At 37.5% G+C, this 24,858-nt stretch overlaps 2 protein-coding genes across 8 annotated transcripts in view; one reads left to right on the plus strand and one right to left on the minus strand.

The window, feature by feature from the left end:
* The window catches only part of STS (steroid sulfatase), a 117,154-nt gene extending 92,750 nt beyond the window's left edge, over positions 1–24,404 (minus strand). Inside the window, exons 1-5 of one of the 7 annotated variants that reach the window (XM_087757023.1) lie at positions 23,972–24,404; positions 23,460–23,627; positions 23,010–23,191; positions 13,300–13,398; positions 251–403 (exon numbers count right to left, since the gene is read on the minus strand). In XM_087757023.1, the coding sequence (XP_087613149.1) occupies positions 251–396 (146 nt within the window). In that variant the 5' untranslated portion in view covers positions 397–403; positions 13,300–13,398; positions 23,010–23,191; positions 23,460–23,627; positions 23,972–24,404. Of the gene's footprint in view, positions 1–250; positions 404–13,299; positions 13,399–23,009; positions 23,192–23,459; positions 23,666–23,971 lie in introns of those variants that run through there. The other 6 variants (XM_087757021.1, XM_087757024.1, XM_087757022.1 and 3 more) reach the window with 6 other exon arrangements.
* The window catches only part of PUDP (pseudouridine 5'-phosphatase), a 77,114-nt gene continuing 75,945 nt past the window's right edge, over positions 23,690–24,858 (plus strand). The window contains exon 1 of the mRNA XM_087757029.1: positions 23,690–24,002. Coding sequence (XP_087613155.1) covers positions 23,927–24,002 — 76 coding nt within the window. The 5' untranslated portion in view covers positions 23,690–23,926. The remainder of the gene's footprint in view (positions 24,003–24,858) is intronic.

Below are 24,858 nucleotides of genomic sequence, written 5' to 3' on the forward strand. Positions count from 1 at the left end.
TTTCAGCAGGATAAATACATCAGATAAGTCTTTTTTTCTTACTAAGAAAAGAAAACAAAGATCGAATATTCTATTCTCTGGAAAGGTTGTTAACTTTGGTTACGTATAAAGAACCTAACCAAATCTCTGAATGTTCTGGGGTTTTTAACTTTACAAATCTAAAACCCTAAAATATAAAAAACTAAACATAAAAAAATAACTAACTAACTAAAAAAAAAAAGCTATGACTCCCCCAAATGTATCATCATACCTTAAGGTTCTGTTCCCATAACATCCCAGGTCTCCAATACCAAGATCATCAGCCATCAGTAAAATGATATTGTGATTTGAAGCATGGTGGGTATTGACACTGTTTATGGCACACTGGCAAATTATTAGAAATAAAAGGAGTTTCATCTTCTTCCTGGTGTGTAAGAACAAGTGGACAACATAATAGATAAAGAACTTTCTTTACATTTTACTGTTAATTTAATTTAAACCTGCCATTGCCCTGGATTGTATAGTAGAAGAGAAAAACAAAATTGGATCGTATATTTTTATTTGGCGCTTTTTTTTCTCAAGAAGGTTTTTTTTTACATTATTTTCTCTGTCATATTTTTTAAAAATAAAATGCATCTTTTAGTTTATAGCTAATCTTTCCTTCCACATCTTTACACAGATGAAGCCTTTAAATAATGACTAACAAAGAACTAGTTACAACCTCAGTGACTATACTTTTGCATACACAGATGCACTAAACAGCAGTAAATCATGAGAGCAAATAAAGCCTGTGATTTTTTTTTCTTTAGGTATAAATGTGATTTGAGAAACACAGAAACTGAAATCATTTAGGACCAAATTTTCCAAGGTTCATCGCAGAAAAAAAGTTCATCAATTCTGCTACTGAAGTAATGACTGAATCTCTCTTCAGTAAGAGAAAAAAAAAATCCTGTTCAAGTTTCTTGACAGGAATAAGTATTTTGGCAAAGGGGAGGAAGAGATGCACTGCCAAATTACTGAAATGAATGTTGAAGAAACAGCTCTTCAGAAACATTTTAAATATCAGGGCCTAAAGCAAAATTATGTAAAAATATTTGATATCCTATCACAATGTTCTATAAACAATGCTCATCCTAGATCCAATTTAAGACAGGAAGAACAATATGTTGTACACAATACTACAAACCATTACATGCTTTTGTGATAAAAGCACAGTTTATTGCAGATGTGCATGCTATGAATGCTATTTTACTTAAACAGGGACTTGTCATATCTCTGTTTTAAACTGCGTTGACTATGTCCTGGCTGAAATTGAGTGCCTCTAGGCTGTGATAGACTGTGCCAGGTATACACATCAAAAAAGAACAGAGTCTCTCTCTCTTTTGCCCCTAGTAATACTCACATCTTTTCTGCATTCAGGCAGCCTTTTTCAAATGTGGATGAGATATGAGTCACACCTGCACTCTGGATTATGCTGAGACAAGAAGGAAAGCTGGGGAAACCCAGACTGAGTTAGAAATTTGAAAGTGAAAGAGTAGGAAAAGGAACTAGAAACAAGAATTTCCAGAGAGAATGAGGACAGCAGGTCAAAAAAGAAAAAAACTTGTAAGTCAGTGAGCTATGGTAGATGAAAGTAACTGGAGAGAAGGGAGATGGATTCATAAATCAGCGAGGTGTGGTGGGTAAAAGTATCTGTAGCGAAGATGATGTAGTCAGAACTGGAAGAGTTTGCACTGACTTGAATAAAGAACAAGAAGGGAAGCTTGAGACCCAGCTGGAATGAGAATGAGAATTGCAGGTTGAAATGGTAGAGGGTTTAAGAAACTGGAAGGGATAGTATGACAGTGGATGGGAAAACAAATCAAGGAAAAGAGGTTAGAGAACTGGGAGTGCCTAGCATGACACAGCTGGGGAGTTATGATTAAGGAAGATGAAGGGAACTGATTGGAAAGAAGAGCCTGCACAGGTAAGACTCGGGACTGACACAAGCGAGAAGAGATCAAGATAGTGGGGAATCAACCAAGACATATTTGGACTTCTGATTCCCAACCTTCATTACTGCCATTCTGTCAAAAGGTATAGGTGCAAAGAGGATTTGAACTCTTTTAGTACTTCTTCACATACAGATGAAACACTAATAAGTATATTAGCTGATTTTTACTGCTTAATGTACACTTTATAACCCATTGACCTCACACTTTGATGACAACAGTTCCAGTTTAGACTTCAGCTGACAACACCTAAAGATCATGGTCTTATCACTGCAGCAATAGATCCTTACCTGGTTTACTTCATGGGACGCAATCTACTTCGTTTTGGACACGGAAAATACATACTCAAACTTGAAGACTAAAACACTACCCAAGTCCTGCTTGGTGGGATGCACGTAACCAACCCCTCATCAAATTACCAGAATGAAAGAAATCTAAAAAACCGAGTGAAATATCTTAGAAATTAACTGACTGCAATTCATCTGAATTTTAAAGCGATTTCAAGTCTGTGTAGATACAACATCAGCAGGAAAATAACCTATTCACCAAAATACCTAAGAAAGTTAATCACCTTCGTCAAAATTTAAAATCTTCTGCTATATATGTTATATAGCCTCTTCATATAATATTTTAAATAAATCTACACAGCAAAGTTAACAACAGCTGTGTCCAGTGTCAACTGCATCATTGTCATTTGCAAAGTGGCTGAAAATCTCTTATTGTCTGGATCTATTCCTGGAGAAGTTAGACTCGTTTTGTACCTCCACTTCTCATTTTGCAAATCAACAAAAAAAATGTTACAATATTGCTGGATATTCCACCAATCTGAAGGAGTATCTGTAGACACTTTCCTGCATTGGCCTATTTGCCTCCACGTTATGTCATGTTCCTGAAGTGAAATCAACATGGAAACAGGAAAAAAAATTAATCCTAACAACTCCGATTTCTCTGGTGTACTCTTTCTGCAGCAGACTTTCATGCATCATGAAGGGATGTGCTTGGAAAGCAAGAAAAATTGGATGGATGAAATTGAGTGGAACAGAGAACAGCAAAGAAGTACAGAGGAGTAAAAAGGGAAGGACGTGAGAAGAATGAGGCTCTGAGAATGCTGAGGCTCATCTGTGTCACACCAGTGTTTTTAATAGTGAAAAGACAGGCATGTGAAGACCTAACATGAAAATGATTGCACCAAATGAGATGAAGCTTTCATTTAACCTAGTATTTGGTCTTTAACAGCAGCAAATCCAAATGCTTGAGGAAAGAACATAAGAAATTTGGCAAGTATGTTCTTTTACTAGTGCGCCCTTCTAGCTTTGTAGCTATAGCACTGTATAGGTCCCCAGGGATCTTTTTACCTTCATGAATTTGTTTTAGTACATTTTGAACCAAGTAACTTTTTTTTTTTTTGCATTGAACCAATTTGCTCTTTTTTTCACTTCCACAACATCCTTTAGATATCCCTGCAGCAGGCTTCAGCTTTGAAGGTCTATGTTCTAGATTCAGGTGGCAACATTTTTGCTTAATTGCATGTAGGACACGCAAGTGCAATTTTTAACCCCATCTTCACTTTTCCTGTGGTATAATAGGAATAATAGTACCTCCTTTCTTCCCCGGGTAGCTGCTAAGTTGAGTAGATTTAAGGTGGTGCTTAATTTCCTACAAGAGCCATATAGGAATTCATATTTCATACGTGCTATTTCAAACTACAGTACTTTATTCATTGTATATGAACATACATAAACGCATACATACACAGATGTGTCGACATACACATCTGCACATGCATGTGGGTGTATATATACAAATATCCTACTTTTTCTATGTATATTCAAATTACATTATTGGGATTCTAATATTTTTTATTTGTATTAAAACAAATTAAGTATAAATATGTAAGAACAAATGGATGAAAACAATAGATATAATCCACTATTTGTTGATATTTCATATGAATTTACCAAACATTTCTTTTAGGTTTTAGTTTTCTACATTAAAAAAATGTTGGCAAATCATATAGAAGCTGAAGAGTTGTCTTTCCCTGCCCCCAGGCTAACTGGGTCAAGATATGGCTAGTTGTTTCATCCTTATGCTGATTACTACAGTCACAAGTATCTCTTACAAAAACAATGATATGAAACTTTCAAAGCCCTCTTCCCAGCTGAATCATCCCAGCATTTTTATTCAGTTTGATTAAACAATTTATCTCTAAACTACCCTTTTAATGTAACAGAAGCCTTTGAGAAAATGCATAATATACTTTATCCTTGAAGGTATAGCATTTTCTGATTAAATAAGCAACATTTGAAGATAATCACGTCATTAAAAAATGCTGTGCTATCCTTAAGTGGTAAGCAAAAAACCAAAAGACTTTACCTTGCTTAACTGAATGTCATAACTCCAAAAATTTACCTAAGAGTCATAAAAATCACACTGTAAACAAACTAGAAGACAACTCTGCCCTCCATAAGGTTCTGGAAAGAGAAATTCCTCAGCTTCCTGAGAAACAAAACAGTAAGTTTTTAAATTGTAACAAATAGTAATGTTATATACTATTAATAATTTTCTGGTATCAGCTTAAGATTCATTCAGGTCTCTCAATTAATTCCTCTCTTTACAAGTCAGTCGTATCTGTTGCATCTTTTATGTCATATGACTGTGAAAAGAGAAATAAAACCATACACTTTTGCCTTGCTCCTAATGCTAATTCATTTAGACAAATAAACATTACTTTACACTTGCAACAAGCTAAAACTGTGCAAAAAGTCAGTTACAGCATCCTAATTGATCATTGGTAACTCAATCTCATTAATACGATTGCTTCTAATATTTATTTTCATAGTGTAAACTCACTATTTCTTAATGCTGATTTTTTCAATATTTTGCTATTTCTCCTCCTTCTTGGTAAGATACCTTCTCAGAATCCTCTCCAGCCCTCAAAGCCAGACATGCTCCTCCTGTTTATTCAGGTCTAAGCACATTTGATGTGCTTATTAGTTGTTGTATTTTTTTTCCAGAAAAGCCCAAGTGACACAGGAATCTTCCATCCTACCTATTGGTTAGGCACCTCAGATTCAGTGCCAGATTAGGACGACTATTTGTTTTCCAGCTTGGAACTGGTTTGCATTCAGCTCTCTCATGGTGTGGGTAAAGAGGGCTGGGTCTGTCTCTATTTGTAAACTGGTATCTGTGCTAGTAAAAAGCTGGAATGCTTTTCTGAAAAGTGCCATTAGATTTCAATATGCATCTTCAGGTAACTATGTACATAAATGAAAATCTGTATTTAATTTATTAAGAGTTGTCCCATTCTAAGACAGAAATTTCACTTAACATGAGCTGGGAAAAACACCAGAACAAACAATCATGTTTCTTGTTCAAGCATGATTAATAACTGGGTCTGAATCAAATAGAGATGAAGCCACACAGTCTCCATCAGATATAAGTTCAATTTAAGTATCTTTTTAAAATGGTCTCTCAAAAATTTGCTAGTTTCATCTCAACTATATTACAGAACTTAATGGCAGTACGAATAAATAATAAACATTATTTCTCGTAGTAAATTATAACCTGAATGGAAGATAAGATTATCTTTTGTGATATAATGCCATCCATTTATTTGTAATAAAAAAACTGTATAATCACATACACGTATTAGAGCATATACTCTTTTCCATGATTACTGTTTCACAATATTCCTGCTGTTAGCCAAATGCTCATTAGAAAGATAATTTTGAATATGGGCTCTGGTCAGCAATATAATAAAGGAGAATCACAAGATAACACAGGTAGTCATCTTATTTGCCAGTTATGCATCATACTGAAAGAGAAAAATCTTTTAATTTAAAAAAAAAAAAAAGCTAATCATGAGTAACTACTAGTGACTGTGTCATGTCACTTCCTTGAAACCAGACAAGTGTTCTAAACAATTAAAAGAAATTTTTCAGATTCAGTAATTGCACATTACTAAAATGGGTGAGCAGGTGTGAAGGATGCAGCTCTGCTCTGTCTTTACAGTTCACCACTTCACAAGGATTTGCAGTCTGTATCTCCCTGCATACATTTTGTGTTTAATGTAAATATATAATAAATTATCATTAGATGTTGATGGAACAGAAAGATGAGAGAGATGAGAAAGCTTTGTTTCTGAAATTCGTATCAACTTCAGCAAATATCACATGATGCTGACTGATGTGTAAAGCTGTTGACATATGCTATTATTAAGTATTCGCTTTAATGTGTATGCCTATTAGAGTACGAACTTTATAACGCTATATTAACCAATGTAATGTGACACTTGCTTACATACTTTGAGGGCTTAGCTAAACGCATCAATGATATCTAGCTTAATTAATAGTTTTGAAAGCTGAGTCAGGTTTTTTTTTAATATACCAGAGCTAGATATGTGAAATGACTATTTTTGATACTGCCTTCTTCAAGAGTGCCAAATGGAGGAAGAAGAACTTGTGTGACTAAAACTTTGTACTTCTGTTTTTATGATAAGATGATTTTGTACTTCCATTTTTATGATAAGCAGATGAAGACTGTACAGCTCTGCAGGACTGTGAGTCTTACACGTGTAATTAACAGAAGAGTTTCATTATGTCCATTTGAATTGCACCAACATATAAACCATAGCTTCATCTTATTGACTGGTTACAGTCTCTTCACCTTCACCCAACTATAGTCAAATTGGTCTCTTCCAAGTTTCCATTCATATTCAAAGTAATAGTCCACAAGATGTTTAGAAAGGAAAAAAAACCAAAACAAAACATCTAATTAAACATAACATGGGACTAAGACACTAAACTCTACCAATACACTGCCTTCACAGGGATAGTACATAGATATGAAGGTTGGTGTGTAAGTCCTGCTGTAAGTCTTTGGAGGGACAGTAAAATGAATGGCCAACCACTTAACACTAGATTTTAATTTCATTCAATTTGAAAGCAGTTTCTAAGCCTTTTTCACTGAAATGGTAGTTTTTAAATGCCTATCAGAGGAAAACATGAAACTTAACAGGAGGAAAAAAAAAACCCTCAAAACTCAAACCCTCAAACCCCCCCCATCTTTCTCCCCTGAGTTACTCACTGGCATCCTCTGGATGTCAAGATCAAAGATTTGGATTTTACAACATAATATTCCTCTATCTACAACCAGTTTTCCAGTCAAAGTGGTTTACCAGAGAAAATACAGTGAAATGGCCAGTTAATTTTTCTTTGCTAGATAAAGCTAGCAAGTAGCACATCAATAAAATGATCCAGTATGTTATACTATTTCCAAAAGGATGTTTCATTTAAAGAAAACAGAAGTTGCATTTGCATTACTTTGTTCTCAAAGTGTGGGATTATTATTTTTAAAACAGCTCAATTGTTATCTATACTTGTATTATGATAACACTCAAGGGCTCTCAATACAGCTGATTGTACCAGATACAAAAATTGAGAAAAGGCTGCATTCAGCCAATATTAATTTTACCCATGTAGAAGTTAAATGCCTAGATGGCCCATGTCAACTAGGCACTCATGGTGCAAACCAATCCATCTGAATTTTTTCATCTTAAAGTTATGAATTTAGTCTGAGCTGATTATCTAGGCTTCCTCTCTAATTAATAGGAAGAGACAGGCACCTTAAGAGAATGATTCATCTCTTCTTAAGATTAGTATAATGAAATGTTGGAAGTGATGCTCATGGTCTTTTTCCACAGACTAGAAAGAGAGCCTAAACAACTAGTTTAGACTAGATGTATACAAAAGGAATAAAGCTACATGAAATAAATCCCACCTTGACAGTGGGTTGCCTGTGTGCGCTCAGCATAAAATATGAAAAAACAACTTTATGTAATAAACAGCCACTACATTTTTCAATTAGTATAACGTGCTCTACCAGCCTTACTGGTGTAACAGTTTGTTATTCTGTGAGTAATTCCACTGAAATTTGAGAACTAGGGACAACTCTTCATGAGTTTTGGTTGCAAAATTTTCCTCCAAGGGATGCATATAAGTATTTTTCCTTTCCAGATTGTATAGCAATCTGATGAATATTCCATCTTAAATATTTTATTCTTTCATTACTCTCAAACAAAAGATATTTGATATAAGAGTGATTGCACCCAAAAGCAAGGATTATTTTATAGGAATATTGGTAATTCTCTGATTGAAGTCAGCTGTAGTCAACCCTGTATATAGGTTACAATCACAAGTCTGATAAGACAAATAAACTTTATCTCTGATAGTGTTCTGACAGAATAGAAATTACATTCCCCACTGTTACTCAAGCCAGATGATATTTCAAGGAAGCTGTTGTCAGAGGTGACCAAGCAACACACTGTGAGCTCAGCCTGACTGTGGTTCACAGCCTACTCCCTGCTGCCCTCTTGCCTAAGGGCTACACACACACAAGGCAACCAAAACAACCTGTGACTGGCCAGTCATTACTAAGTCCTACTACCTTCTTTCATGAGGTCCTTGTCACAGAAGAAAAAACACTTTAGCTCCTGACATATGACAAGAAAAAGTCTGTTAATGTGCATGGGCACTATCCAGTGATTCACATGGATAGTGTAGATTTTGGTCATGTCACTGGAATGTACCTACTCACATGCTCAAGTATCAGACATGTTCCCCTGACCCTCATCACACCACAGGGGGATGCATTCATTCTAATCATGGGACAGTGATGCACATGTTTGTCCTGTCACGCAAGGGATAGGAGAAGAGAGAGTAACCGTGTACTTATCATACTACATAGATATACTCAGATCTTTTGATGGAGAAAGGGGTACTGTAAGCAGCCCTCTCATTTGCCTGCAAGGAGCTGTTAAATCTGTCCCATTGCAGAGACTAAGAACTGCCGTATTAGCAGGTAGGTAAACTAATTGAGAGGAGATGCTTGTGTCTGGACTATTACTTATGTCCAACCTTTGCGTTCTTTACTAGAAACGCTATTAGAAAGAATACGTATTAGAAAAAGCATTAGAGTATAAGAAAAAAACATGTCTCCCATGTTTATCAAAACAAAATATCACTTGTATCTGCATCCAGATTATCTCAGTTTACCAAGCTACTGAAACCAATGCCACCTTTTCATGGTAATGTATTGGATGAAGGTGTCAATGTGTTGGCAGTGGGGGGCTGCAGGGTGGGCCTGTGTGAGAAGAGACCAGGGGCTACCCTGCGCCAAACACAGGCAGTTCCAGCCAGCTCTGCAACGGACCCACTGCAGGACACAGCTGAGCCCATCAGCCAAGCTGGTGGCACCTTGGGGAAACATGTTTAAGAAAGGGCAAAAAAGACTGGAGGGAAGGAACACAGAGAGAAGGTGGGGGGCAGAGAGAGAGGACAAGGAGGGAACAAGGACAGAGCAGCGTGACGCCCTCCACACTGCAGCAGGTACTTGCCCAAAGCGACTGTGGCCCGTGGAGGGCCCACACCAGAGGACAGGAACAAAGTGAGCAACAAGGAGTGGCAGAGGGAAATGGCTAAGCACTGACTTCATCCTTCTGTGCTACCCATTGCTGAGGAGACTGAGTGCAACCGGCAGCAGTAACACGGCAGGAGGAGATGTCTAGAGTGAAGGTGTGAAGTAGAGACTAGGAAGGTGGAAGAGAAGAATCTGAAGTTGAGCCGGGGAAAGTGAGAGGAAAGGTGTTTTTCCTGCATGTTTAAATGTTTGGGGGTTTTTGTTGTTTCCCAATACTCTAATCAGCAATTAAATATTTATGGTACCCGGGAATAAATTAAGTTAAATTCCCCAAGTTGTTTTGCTTGTGACAATACTTGGTAAGTGATTTCCTTGCCTTTATTTCAACTCATGAGTCTTCTCACTCCTCTTCCTCCTGTTTTCTCCCCAGTCTCACTGGGGAGGGGGGGAAGGAAGTGAGCAAGCAGCTGTGTGGGTGCTTGGCTGTTAGCCAGGGCCAACCCATCACATTTAAAATGAAAAGGGATGAATGGATCCAATGGCAAATTACTTTCATTGATTACCATTAGCCAAAAGGTTCTTTGCTGTGATCCAATCCATCTAGATTCTAAAAGTGAACCTTTTACCAAGGAGAGAAATGGCAAAGCTTTTAAAGTAAAAAGTAATTCAATTTGAGATCAACTGACTTATGGTGTTGCGGGTGTAAACAGGAGGTTCACAAGGCATAAATGAATAGCTTCTCCTTCCTCTTAATTTGCACAAGTAAGAGACATTTAAAATAAACAAGTGTAGCTGCTTATTCAAGACCAAGTTCCTTCTCTACAGTTTCTAAAACAAAGGAAAATCTGGTTTATGTTACTTCTGTCATACAACTAATATTCAGGGAATAGTATGTCCTTATTCTGCAAATAGCCATGAACATATCTTATGACAAATTGTTTGGAATTTTTTTGACAAAAATCTTTCTAGTGGGGAAAAAAAAAATAAAGAAGTTTTTTAAAATGTAGCAATTTTAAAATGAAATTGTTCTCCTTCACTTTTACACCTAGAAAAATAGCTTGTTTAGCATTTACAAATTGAAACCAAACAACTTTTGTTGTTCTTTTGGGCCAGGAGATATTTTTACTATATTATTTTGAATAGGGTTAAAAGATTAACCCCCAAACCAACCATTTTTTATGACCTCATGCAAAATTAGAACAAAGAGAATAGAATTATCCATTCATAATTTTTATTTTTCCCCAATTAACATGGTGAAAAAAAGCTTCAGAAACAGGTGCAGAAGGGGAGGGAGTAAGATGGTAAGCCATTTTCTAAGCAGCTCTAATGCAGAGATACTCCACTAGCTTTATTCATTGTAAACACTAAAAGTACAAAATAGCTTTAAAATCAAATACAATTACTGGAAAACAGATTTGTAAACAAAAGGCAAAGATCATGAAATTAGGAGGTCTTACAAACTAGGAAAATATTTACCCTGGAAAGAACACTTGTACAATTAGGAAAAGAAGGATTATTAGCTGCATGGTGGTTATATAGCTGCCTGATTGCAAACTACATAGATCAGAATCTTCTAAAAAATGTGCAAGCCAAAGGGCAAAGACATTTACAAAATAAGGCATATACATTAGTGAGCTTTTTATCCCAATTCCAAAGATTTGATTATTACTAATTTCAGTAAGCATACAAAGAAACTACTGACTTACTCCCCCATCAAGAAAAAAAAAATTGTGAATATACTTAGCTTGGCAAAATATTTGAGGAATAGAATTTAAACATCATAGGATTAGGCAACAATTAGAATGAAAGTCTTAAAATGAGGAAGGAAAAACAGGAAAATCAGCAGTTTAAGCCACAAGGTATCCAGGTTCCTTCTGCCCTGTGTGAGCAGAAAACTCTTGCTCCTTCCCTCCCCTCCTCCTCCGCTCTCCCTCCCCTTCCCTTTCTTTTCTCTAATTCTTCCTTCCCTTCTTTCATAGGGACTCTAGGAAACTTGTAAATTCTTGCTGTTAAAACAGAACACCATCCCTTTGCACATAGGAACTAAGAGGCAAAATCCCAACACGACAAAATGAAAATTATCATTAGCTCAAGACTTCACTTCATTTTCACCTTATTTTGTATGACATTTTAAGAGCATAAATAAATATAAAAAGTATTCCAAAAAGGCAATTTTTCCATTTTCCTGTGGTACACATTTTCTTGTGGTACATCAGTATTAACTTCCTTTTAACATTTGAACAGTTTCTCAATAATAGCTCCAGGGGTCTCATTATCTTTTGGCCTGGACTGGAGCATGCTCCAAGTATGTTTGAAGTGAATAACATGCTTTTTCAACCGTATCAGAATGTCTTTAAATAAGTTTTTAAGACAGGACATTTTCCTTCACTCTGTGCCTTTAGGTACAACACAACCTTATGTTTTTAAAGGATGGATTCTGCTCATCAGTGAAAACCAACATGTCTTTCCCTCTGTCCAACATGCATTTTTCAGGACTAATACTTTACTGCTATTATTAGACAACTGCTATAATGGACAACATATCCAGTTGTCTACTATAACAACTTATATGAACTGGAGATGTGACGCTTCTTACGTAGCTAAGACTAACTTTTGTAAATGACTAATCCATGTCAACAGCTTCTAATTTTCTTCATCATAGTTGCCAGTTCTGTCAGCAGTGCAGAACAGAAACATTAACAACAACAACAACAACAAAAAAAAGAGGATTTTGTTATTTTATAACAAAATGCACTTCATTATTAGGTATTGCAATGGAGTAGAACATTCTCTGCTTACAATGGGTTAAGAAGAGTATAAGCTTTACTTGAATTGTGAAAGCATTTTGAACAAAAAAGAAAACAGGATGTATGGAATCCATATTATTAACAAGTCATTACAAAACTGCATAGCAAGCAATACGTGTAGTCAGATTCTGTTCAACACTTGTTTTGGTTAAATAGGCTTCTCCTCTTTCATCTTTCTTCTTCTTGTCTCAGTGTGGTCATCCAAATGTAGTTGTTCTGTTTAAGCCTGGCAGATACAACCAAATCAGGAGTGATGGTTTTTTTCCTTATCTTTTTCTCTATTATTCCTTGCCATACTCTATCTCAGTGATTCCTGTTATAGATACTGTCCCCCTCAGTAGCTGCGTTTACCCCTAGTTAGCAGGCTGGGTGTGTATGAGATTACAAAAGAGGAGGTTAGATTTATTTAATACCACTTACAAAGTTACAGTTAAGTTTTGCAGGCTTCCACCTTTGAATCAAACAGATTTTGTCAGATTATATACACTGCATACAAACCAGAGTCACTTCAAAACTACAAGCTTATTTCAGAACCTAACCCCCTCCAAAACTATTTAACAATTCATATCCATTTGATTCTTGAAACAGAGTCTGTAACCAAAACTACGTACACTTTCAACATTACTTTTTAAACAACTAGAGCTTAAGTGGTAAGAGAAAAACCACTGTTGCACAGCTGGAAAAATGTTCTAGTTCACAAACACCCTGCTTTCTTTTTTGTTCAAAATGCTTTCACAATTCAAGTAAAGCTTATACTCTTCTTAACCCATTGTAAGCAGAGAATGTTCTACTCCATTGCAATACCTAATAATGAAGTGCATTTTGTTATAAAATAAATTGCCACTATAGTCACTAGTACCTTACGGACAAGAGTAGACACTATTATCATCCTTTTTTTTTTCTTTCTTATATAAAATACATTGCCTTAAGTTAATAAGGAAAAGACAACACTGCATATGTTATTATTTCTCATAATTGCTAATTTCCTGCCATGAAGAATTTCCTTTGAGTTGTGAACGAATATAAACTCCAACTATACATGACCTCAATGTTTACAATGAAGCTATACACAAATAATAGACTTTGGGGTAGGAGGGGCATTTTACCTTGCAGTACGGAATTGTTTCAGTTTCTGCCTTTAGTTTTCAAACAAGATGGCTGCGCACTTATTATCGGTAAATGGGTACAAAGTCCAGTCACGTGAACTGAAACAGAAGGGTGGAGAGGAAGAAAGAAGGACAACACTGAAAAAGACAACTTATTATACAATGTCAACAATATTTCTTGATAAGACACTACTTCACTAGTAGGAAACAATCTCAACATGTTTTCATAATGCGTATATACACATGCCTAACCAAGACACTTGTTTCGGTTTGCTGCTGAAGATCTCCTGTTAGCCTTTTCAAATGCTAATGACTTTGCCTCATATTTTTGGAAAACAAGGACAGTGCCAGAATCTCAGGTACATTCCTGCCTTTGGTACACATGGTAAGCGTTCCTGCAGAATACCTACATAGCAACTTCTGAGAAACTGCATAAAAACACCTTTTTAAGTATAATTTCAGATCAGTGGTTTTCAAACCTTTCCATTTCAGGCACAGAACTATTTAGAAATTCTCTCTACATAAATACTGTATACCATAGACCATTCTGGTTTTCTCACTACACAGTCTCTTAGAAACTGTATGTGACCCCACAAATTGACTGCTCCCAGGAAGTTCAAGGACCCTAATATGAAAAATCATTCATTAAACTTTGAAAAGTGCCAGCTAGTTCATGTATTATTCTCCTCCCTCTACCCCAATTTATGTATTTTTCATAAGGAAACTTGATCAGAGAAAGATGTATGTCCAAAGATGTGTGACAACCAATGCCACTGCAACTTAACAGAATCCAAGCCTTACATTCTAAATATAACATTTTACTTTTCTTCCAGGCAAAATATTGAAGCTAACAATGACTGAGAGAAATCAAACTGAACCAATGCTTTTGAACAGCTGTCTAAATGCAAAGTTTAAATTATGTTTTTCTGTGGTTCAAGAAATCAGTACAGCTTATTCAGAGCTTTTCTCCTGCGTTTTTCCTCCCTCTACTTTAAAATAACTTCATACTGTAACAGCTTTGAAACAGCTTTAAATTGCCAACCTTTTCTCTGTCTCAAATACAAATAGGAAATGCTAGCTCTACCTTAAACCTTTGAAAAACTCTGCACCTACTGTCTTCCAGAAAGCATTAACAAGTGAAAATAAAGACAATTTTAAAAAATCTTGTCAACCTCCCTAAAATAACCAGCTAGTTTTTAATCTCTGATTATCACCATATTTTTAGATAAATCATATCTTAGAAGGTTCTGAGAAAAAATCCTTCATATAGGCATAGGAAGCAGTATGAGAGATACAACAGATGAGATGCAACATCCATTGGCAAAACACAAAAATATTTGTACTTCACCAAGTTTGTTATGTACATACACTGCAACTCTTCAGAGATCTATAATAATAACTATTTACTTATAATAAATTTTATTAAAACAAATTATTAAGCAACTTTTTTAATTAAAAAAACTTGTGATCATGTAAATTAGAATAAAGTGGTGACAAAACAAGGATATGTATGCCAAAATATAGATGGATTGAACAAAAAGCAGACTTGCCTGCGCTAATTAATGTGACAATTCAAGGCATTTGATAGGGAAAAACAAAATTCAGCATAAAAAGATCTATTCATTCTAACTAAAACAGTATGCACAAAATTACGATGAGTTAACAAGTGAATAAACAAACATCCTCCCCCCCTCCTATCCTAATCTGAGCACTGAATGAAGACTGAATGGAGGGTTTTTCTTTCTTCGGGTTTCTTCTCCATGTTTGATTAGAAATCACGAAAGGGTGCTAAAGTGACAGTTACTCAATGACTTCAAAGCATAAGTAGGACTGAAAACTGAAATGCTAACAGGGAAGCTGCAATTAGGGTATGGTAAATAGGGTACTACATTACCCAGTAACATATTCTCCAACGATATGGAACAGATCTATATTGTTTAAGGGATTATATTATCTGTTTTGACCAATGAGTGTTTTTGTGGTTTGGGTTTTTTCTTTTTTTTTCCACATGGATATGAACACAAGAGTCCAACCTTGTTTTTTCTTTGGTAATGTTAGAAACATTGTTTTTTAAGATACTTTGGTCTTCTGGTCACCAAGTGGGAGACTATCTACTTATTTATATATGAACATTCATATGTATAACAGAGTTCAACTCATCAAATTGGTAAAGGAAATTATTTTTTAAATAGTGTTTGGGAAGGAGACAGAAGGATGCATGACTGCATTTATTGGAATCTAGTGGAAGGGGAGAGCTGCCGTGAGGCAGACCTTTTGTCTCAGCTCATCAAAACATCTCTGCGAAAGCTTTAAAAATTTAGGATTGAACTCAATCACACTGCTAATTGTTCATCTACCAGGTACAGTACATAGATCTTTATAAAAACAAATCATGATAAAGAACACTGTTGTCTGAGACCAGCTGAATGTTCGTGCACATCTAAATGCTTATGCTTCCACATAAATCTGCTAATACAAACTTGCATTTAACAGGGATTCAAATGAAATACACCAACAGAGCTAAAAATGGAACAAATGGTATTTGTTAACTTCTCTTATCATAGTAAATCCCAAGGAACTTAACTAATTTCAGAAGATAATTTTGAAAAATCACACATATCCAAAATTAAAAGGTACAGCTTGCTGTTCCTAGGGACTTTGTACGTACAAATTGGACTACTGGATGCTAGAGGATATTTATTCTGCAACAAATCGTCAGTGAAAAAAGATTTTAAATGTCATTCATTCTTCAGCTTAGTCCAAAACCACCAGTGACAAGTTTCACTCTAGAAATTCTGTAGCCATGTAGTTATCCTGAAGGATGTAGGAGAATCGTTATATGAACTTGTGAAATCTGTGGATTGCAGAGGACTTTGTGCAGTTCTAAGGAAGCCACAGTGGCTTTTATGTATGGAACTCAGTGACACGGTCTAATGTTGTTTGTTTTTTTTTTTTTTTCTATGGTTGTGCTTAACTTAAGACTTACATATAGGAGTTTAGTTGAATGAACATATCAGTTATGCCACGCTACCTCAAGTCACACACAGAACAGGATCTTTAAAGAAAGATGGACGTGAACAAACAGGAAAAACATATTTCATTTGATCTACTAGATAATGTATTTCATATATTTCCTGGATTTGATGAAGTCGGAATAAGTAGATGAACTTGCAGGTCCCCACCCTTTGTACATCCTTCAAGAAGCAACAATCACCCAGCTGAATATATTAAAAAATTGCAAGTGCTCAAGGGTTTACTGTATTTCCACCAACTTTAAAAAGCTTTAGTGCAGACACCACCCCGGAAGACGTTGGCAGAGATTCAGTGACAAGAGTGCCATCTACCGAGTGAAGCTCTATGCTTCCTGAAGCACGTAGGCTTTCCTCCAAGCTCTGTAACTCAAGAATACAGCCTAACCCTACCTCACTTCATGACCACAACACAAGGTGGCTAGTCTCTGGATGGCACACCCTACTTAATTAGGATATACAGCCATCTTAATAGTAGAAGTCTTGTTAATAGCTTTTGGAAAATTGCATTAGTCTAATTTTTCTAGATGAGCACATAATTGCTGGCCTAAAAAAGAAAAGTCAGTGAAAAACAGATTACGGAGCTACGTTGTCAAACTTGGTCATTAATATAATACTAATTCCCTATTGCTTGTAGCAGCCACTGGTCTAAATGACAAATGCAACATTTTTGAAACAGTGATACGACAATTCATTCTGTAACATAGCTTCTTGCAGACAGCTGCTTCATCAGACTTGCAAGATAATAGATCATTTTTCATACTTTAAAACGCAGAAAAATCTTTCAAACTGTATGAACAGGTATTAAGCTCTTCATGGGCTAGATATGTTGCCACTGATCTCCTTCAGTGAAATAAAACACTGACTATTCTTAATTAATGAGGATACAGCTAGAAGTGATCCATAAAGAAAATTTTAAATTGGACAAGTGGAAACAAAATTTTTAGCTTTTGTCTTGGTACAAAATGGGGAACAACCTGACTAAGCAGCAGTAGTAAAAAATATTTGTAAGAATTACAAATCATTCATCAGTGAACAAAATAAAACTATGGCAAAAATGGTAATTCAGTTCTTATGTTAATTCAAAGGCATTCTGTATCTGGAACTAAGAAGGCAGTCTATTAGTAGAAGATGGCCTTTTTATTTTTCACTTATAAAACCCACAGCTACAAAAATTTACCTGCATGCTGGACTTCTCTAAGTATACAGAAAAAATAGAATTCTGAAGAACAATTAAAATGCTAAAAGCTTCAGAAAGCGTAAATTATGTGGAAAGGTTAAAGGAATAAAGTTTGTTAAATCAAAAAAAAAAAAAAAAACACAAACCAACAGCATGGGATATTCTAGTAGAGCAAAAGATTCACCGAAAGAGTTAGAAAATTTTAGGCATAATGTCTGGGCAGACATTTTAAGCATATACAATTCTGTCTCAATGAAAAGAATTCATCTAGATCTTGAACATCTCTTGTGGTCTTAGCTATATATAAACACATAAAATGAAAATCGAGGAATCTTTCAGTCCTGCAGTGTCACCGTGAGCAATCATTCACCTTACAGAACCCAAGATGAAATATTTGAGATGTACTTAGTAGGTGGAGCTAGCTGGCTTCAGAAAAAAAAAAAAAAAAAAATCAAGTTCTCACCAGCTTGACAACACTACATGCTTCCTTGTAGGTATCCCTAATATCTAACTGTACCAGAATTTACAAGTGGTGTTTCTTGTTTTACAAATATTTTATGAAAACAAGTACCTGTTACTGATTTTTTGCTAAGAAAATTTTAGTTCAAAGTATAAAATAAGAAATAAGGCTACGTTACTTTCTTATACATTTTATTAAAAAAACCTGAACCTAATTCCTCAAGGCATGCAAACATACGCTTAACTTAAAAGTAGGTGGACAACCTAACGAAGGGACTATTTCCTCACCCAAAAATTAGTCAGTGCCCTACATGCTAGTGCTCACAAAGCATATTTGATATTGGCTGTCCACAACTGTATACTACCAGTGCGTGTTTACATGTCTGCACATGTAGGAAGGAAGAGAGGGCAGTAGCTTCAGGAGGGAAGAGCAGAATTCCCAAAAGGGAATTATGACTTGGTTGAGAGGTACGCTAACGCCTGCAGCCAAGGGAAAATCCCAACTCCCCTAGTCAAGAACACTCTATATATCTAATACAACTCAGCTGCAATAGAGACTCAAGAAGCAGCTGGCTAAGTCTGCTTGGCATTGCTCCCTCTCCTCTCCCTTCCCACCATTTCTGCTTCCTGATCAGAGTTGCTACTTCATATGTTCCAGTACAGTGTTATGGCTTCTCTGGCTAGACAGATCTAGACACTCAGACTGGTAGAATCACTGCAAAAAAAGAAAGGTTGTGGTACTGTACAATAGCTGACCTCCAACAACTACCTAGGCTGATGGCATGTTTACCCTGATCACGTAGACATTCTGGGCTGAGTGTCAGCAAGCTCATTTATCTCTGCTCAACTCTTCTCAGTAGATACGAAATTGTAAGGGCATGCACCCACAAAGTAGGCAGAACGTGTGAGCTCTGGAGATTCAACTCTCCAGCTTGTTGCACGCTGAGTGGGGAATACACATATAAAACCTGAATCTGGAACATTACAGATTTGTGGCTCAGAGACCTTGTGACCCAGAGAATCGCAATTCCTTCTCTCTCTTTTCCAGCTGAAGATGTAATTACTGCAGCCTCTGAAGAGGTTGAGCTTAGGAACACAGGACTGAAAGGGACCACTGGAAGGGTGACTGCATTCAGTTCCACCCTTAATGCTGGCAACAAAGTGATAGATGTCTTGCTCAGGAAGGGTGACAGAATGTGTATTCCACATGGCACTAAAACCACAAAATTTCTCCTATAATCTGTAAGAATCAAACTGTAGTAAAATGAAAAAAAATATAGCCATAAAATTCACATGCAGACAAGAAAGAAAACCAAAAGCACAATCAGTATTTTGCACAATCACTGCAATAATGGAAAGTTAGATAAATAAATAAAAGTTGCAAATAATCTTACCGAGGAAGCCCATATCACACAGGATAAGCAAAACAAGATACAACACTTCAGGTCTTATCTGGGGATGCAATCCCTTCTGCCCTAATCTTTGATAGTTTAAGGCTAAGCAGGACCCACCCATTAAGCACTTCAGGATTTCAGTTACGACACTGCTAATCACCTGAACACTTTACCTGTGTGCAGCCAGTGTTGTACTGGAAGATCAAAAACAATGTTAAAAAGCTGATTCACAAGCCATAGAGGAGAGAAAATGATTCTCACTGACTTTAATGGAAATGAAAAAAGGTCCTGAAGCATGGCAGTAAGCCTTCATTTCCTATCTTCAGAAACTGTTCTGTTGTACGATCCCATCAGTAAATACAGCAGTTAACATCTAAAAATATCTTAGATCCCTTGTTCACTCTTGTGTGCTTGGTTGGCTTTTCTAGAATTTCACCCCTCATTACTGCTTAAGAACCTGTTTACAGTGCCTCATCTAAATTTATAGATGACCAACACATATCTTCTTCATTTTGTTCTCCTGAAGCATAACACATCATCTTTCTTTGTAACTAACTCCTTGAAATTGGTGGCAAATATCAAAATCCAGAAAATGGATGGCTCTCCCCACTACTTGCTTGGCTGTAAGAAGACCCATATGATTCATTAAAGAGGATATACTCCTTTTTGACTTACGTAATCAATAAAACATGACTTAGATCAGCAGGTGTATGGCATTATTTCATTGCCTTAGGACATATGCTCATTTTCCCTTTTGCAGCCATAAAGACATGAACTGAAACAATAACATTCACTTAATTCATATTCTCTGGGTGAAAAGCTCTTGTTTGGTGACGTCCAGCACTGGGAGGGGTTTCATTTTCTGAGGGCTTATAGGCTCAACTATAGTAACTGTTGAGAATCTCAGCTGATACCTGAATTAAATTACATTTAACTCTAAGTCATTCCAAGTAATTTGTTACTAATAGTGGGTTTAACAGCTGTTCATGTAAATCATTGTGAAAGCTTTTAAATTAGTGGATTTATTCAAATCTTTAGATTCTTTCTTAATATTCAAACCAAAATGGATTATAATCTGTTTATCCTCTTTGCCAAGGCGCCTGCAGAACAAGAAGAAAAAAAAAACCTCAGTCATTTCTGTGTGAAACAAATGGTGCATGAGGCTCCTATCAATGGTATAAAAATACGTAAGTGAATCCATGTTTCGAGCACAATATGAAGTAGTGAAATAGGAAACTGCAATGTTTTAGTCAAGTGTATTACCTAAGAAAACACTTAAGCATATTCTGGAGCTTCTACTCTCCAGGAAAAGAACTTAGTTGTGTAAGTTTCAGTGATATGGAAAACTTTTTAGCTTCAAGGTAAAGAAAACCCAAACAAACATACAAAGGTTAAAGAAAGGTTATAAGGACTGTGTAGGTAAAACATTGTGTTGCATACTTAATAACTCCATGGATACACACCTGAGTATTTTCACCTTATCTCACATGCAAGAACGATAAAAATAAAATTATTTTAACATAGTATTCCAAAGCCAGAGAAAATAGATTTGTTTGGGTTAAGAAGGGCTACCTATAGGCAGCTAATTTACAGTTGTTCAAAAACCTGGACATCCAGCATGTATATGTAACACCACAAAATTTAAAACTCGGCAAAGATTTATTCATCTGCTTTGGTATGTAACTAGATAGCAAGTTAAATTCATTAAAAAATGCACATAAAGTTAACTGTGTTCTTCAGACTTCGCAGGATTCAAGTCTACTTGCATGATTACATCTCAGCAAACCAAGTTCACCCTTCTCAATAAGCAGACATCAGGTTCAAAAGCATATAATTAACTATCGGTTTTCATGGTTACTGTACCTCCACCACAGTATGCTTCCCACAACTCAAAAGTTATTAGTCTTCATCACTTGAAACAGGCTTAAAATAAGTAATAATAACAAAAAAGTAGCAAACAAAAAAATCAGCTGCACAGTTCTCAATCTCAACTTCTTTTCACTCCCTCTTAAAAAAAAGCAAACCCAAATACTACTGCTGAGATGTTTGAGACAAATATTTAAGACAGCTCGAATAAAACTTAGATCAGCATTTTCACTTACTTGTGTATCTAGAAAACTATGGTCCACCATGAATTAAAAGTTGTGCTTGGACTTTCATCCCCTTTCATTCTGTTAGTAGGAAGAATTAGTCACACTGAATAAACCTAAACAGTTTGGATATATTGGGAAGATTTACCTGTGTTTGAATGTAGCTTTGAAGAATCAAGTAAGCTAACATTACACTGATTATCACTGATGAGCCAGAGTAAAGCAAAGCAAACTGAGGTCATCAGCATGTCAGGTAACCTGACTGTCTTGAAATGTGCATAATAAGATTTGTAACACAGACCACTTAACCCTAAAAAGGTTCATCTTGTGTATTACACTTTAATTTTGTGGGCTTTTTTCATAAAGGTTGTCTTTAGGATCTATTTCGACTGTAAATACTCTGAAGTTTTGCATAAGCCCTATGTTTTCTGAGATGAACTGGTGGTTTACATGCTAAAAATAGTAAATATCTCTCGTTTTGAGGACAGAGGAGGTGGAGTTGTGATCAAAACGCTTTTCTCTAATTAGAACAATGAATCAAGATACCTCACTGATGTACCTTTTTCTTGCTAACAAGTACAGGTGTTACTATGCCAGCATATACAATTACAGATGGATTTTTTAGAATATTTGATAATCAGAAAGCAGATGAATCCATCTCAGGTACAACTGCCATACAACCTCATTACTCACCCTCTTGAATTTTTTGCCACAATAGCGTACACCCTTACAACAGAAACACATTCGTTCTTAGAATAGCAGAATATTACAAGTATTGAAATTACTACAATGATTCCCCCCCCCCCTTAACAGATCATTACTTTATTGGACATACTGTATTTAGGATTTGACCTACTATAAGTGGACTACTGAGGAAACTAATGCATTTGCTGTCTGAAGCAAAGTTGGAACATTGACTTATTGCACAGTGTTTACTGCAGAAACAAAACAGCTGTGGGCATTCTTAACACTCATATTGTAACATTACAAAGAAAAATTTGATCTGAAAGCACAGGACCCGTTTTCTTAAATCTACGCAAGAACTAACAGATGCATGTCATGACTATGCACACATTTTTAAGAGACATTTAAGGCCCTGTGCACAGACTTTTTTTCTAGTCTACACGGGCAAAGCCTAAGCAGCATTATCAAACATAATCATTACAAAACGAGACAAGTTACAAAAAAAAACCAACCACAAAACAGAAAACCAACCCAAAGCTCAAAAAACTTTGTTTGAAAGTCAAGTTTTATTATTAAAAAGGTAGAAGTAAAGGCCAAGGATGTTTTATTTGTCTTCTTATTTCCAAGATAGGAGGAGGTACGAGGACAGGACTTTGTATCTATATTTCTCACAAATGAAGGGTGAGGGTTCTTTTAAGAGGTAGGTTTTGGAGGTAGGTGAAATGCGTAAGGGAGCTAAATTAAAATTCAAATATGATTGTATGACACCTACAGTTAGGGCTTAAAAAAACACCACTAACTTGCTAAAATGGTGAAGTATTGCCAATTCAAATGAAGGCAGTGTCAGGAAAAAATGAATTGCTGAGCAGCCTACCTACAGACAAAAGACAGGACTTCCCTTATGCAAAGCTGGAACTAACCACTGCCTTCACACAGAACTGCAGAGCAGTAGATATCTTCAAGCCAGTATGTCACCTTGGGAGCCTGATACAGCTCTTTTCATGCCTGCTTCTGCAACTTGCATTTCAGCGATCTTGGTGCCCAAGAGTGAGTTACCTGCATAAAAAAAATAAAAAAGGGAAGGCTGATGAGGAACTCCCTCCCAACTGCCCAGTCAAAACTGGATGGTGTGTCCGTGCAGGAAGATTTTGCTTTGTCTCAAGAACACTGGCTTGTCTTGCACTTCAGAATATCTTGAACGTTTCAGAAAAAAATCCACCCAAAACAACCCACAATTAACTATTCTCACACTCAGCAATCCTTAAGAGATGGGTTTACACACCATTACTTTACTCTTTCCTCACAGTTTCACACAGATTTGCACCTTTTTGTTTATGGCTCCAATTATGATCCAGCAGTAATATTATCCTTGTAAATCTCTACACAGGCACGCAAAAGCTTTGCGAGGAAACGCCGTCTGAAATGTCAAAACGGGAGCAACTCCCCAGTCACTCCCGTCAGCAGTACCAAGCGCGATTTAACAATTGAAGTCCTCCACGAGAAGAGGCCCACGAAGAGAAATGGAGTTTGCTTTTAAAAAAAGAACAACAAAACAAACAAACAAGTGCTCTTCCGCCCCGCTGGCCACCGGCCCCCGCCGCACGGCAGCCGCCGGCCCGCCCAACGGCGCTCCCGCCACGAACACCCGCCCGCAACCGCCACACGGCTCCAGCCCGGCCTTGGCCCGGGGCGGCACCGCTCCCCCGCTCCCCCTGGGCTCCCGCCGCCGCCGCGGCGGCGGAGCGCGCTTGCGCCGCTGCCAGACGGGCTCCCGGCTGCGCTGGCCCCGCCATGTCCGCTTCCTCATCCGCGGCCGCGCTGCGGCCGGTCACTCACCTCATCTTTGACATGGACGGCCTGCTGCTGGGTGTGTAGCCTTCGCCCCTCTCCCCTGCCGCGGCCTGGCCCCCACCCCGCTCTGGCCTGTCCCACTGCACCGCGGGGTCGGGTCCGGGCGGCCCCCTCTCCGCCGTGACGCGCCGCCCCTCCGCCGAGGCGCCTCCCGGGGCCGGGGGGAGCGGGCCGGGCCGGGCGGCCTGCCCCCTACGGACGCTGTTTCCCGGTCTGCTCGCTCCGGGCGGGCAGTTAGGGCAGCCCGGGCGGCGTTGCTTAAACCCGGCTGAAGGGATTAAAGCAACAGGAAACAATTTATTTCCTTTTCCTCCTCCCGCCACCCCCTGCCTTTTGTGGGCAAATTTCGCCTGAATTGAAAGTTCCGGGGCTGAGGTTGAAAAGGGCGCTTACCCTGAAGGGGGGAGGGCTGAATGAGGTTAGGGCGGCTGTGGGGAGAGAGGTGAGGGGTAGTTTGGGGTTGAAAGCCGGGGAAAGCGGGTGTGGGGAATAGGTTTCCCCTTTGCGGAGCTGGAGGAGCCCACGGCGCCCCGGGTTCTGTAGGAGGCGGCCGAGAACAGCGAGTCCCGTACCCCGGGGGTGGCTTGTGCTGTGCAGGGTACAGGAGAGTATTTTTAAGCATTTAGACTTGTAATCTCCAGCTGAAGAGTCTGGAGGCCGCTGTGATAGTCATCTCCCAATTCTTGTATCAGTATTCTTTCAGCTTTGCAGGGGTATTGTGAAATCTATCGGTCCCTCGTGCTACAGCTAGATTGGATCTTGAGGTTTGGATAGTCAGTATGACCAGAACAGTATTTAAGTCTGCTCTCAACTGTTTGCTGAATCAGGGCCTTCTGCTGCATGTCTCCTGTAGAATAATGGAGTATTTTTGT

Source organism: Nipponia nippon, unplaced genomic scaffold (assembly GCF_047370975.1).
Source record: "Nipponia nippon isolate SJK-2023a ecotype South Korea unplaced genomic scaffold, ASM4737097v1 scaffold_2, whole genome shotgun sequence".
Classification (NCBI taxonomy): domain Eukaryota; kingdom Metazoa; phylum Chordata; class Aves; order Pelecaniformes; family Threskiornithidae; genus Nipponia; species Nipponia nippon.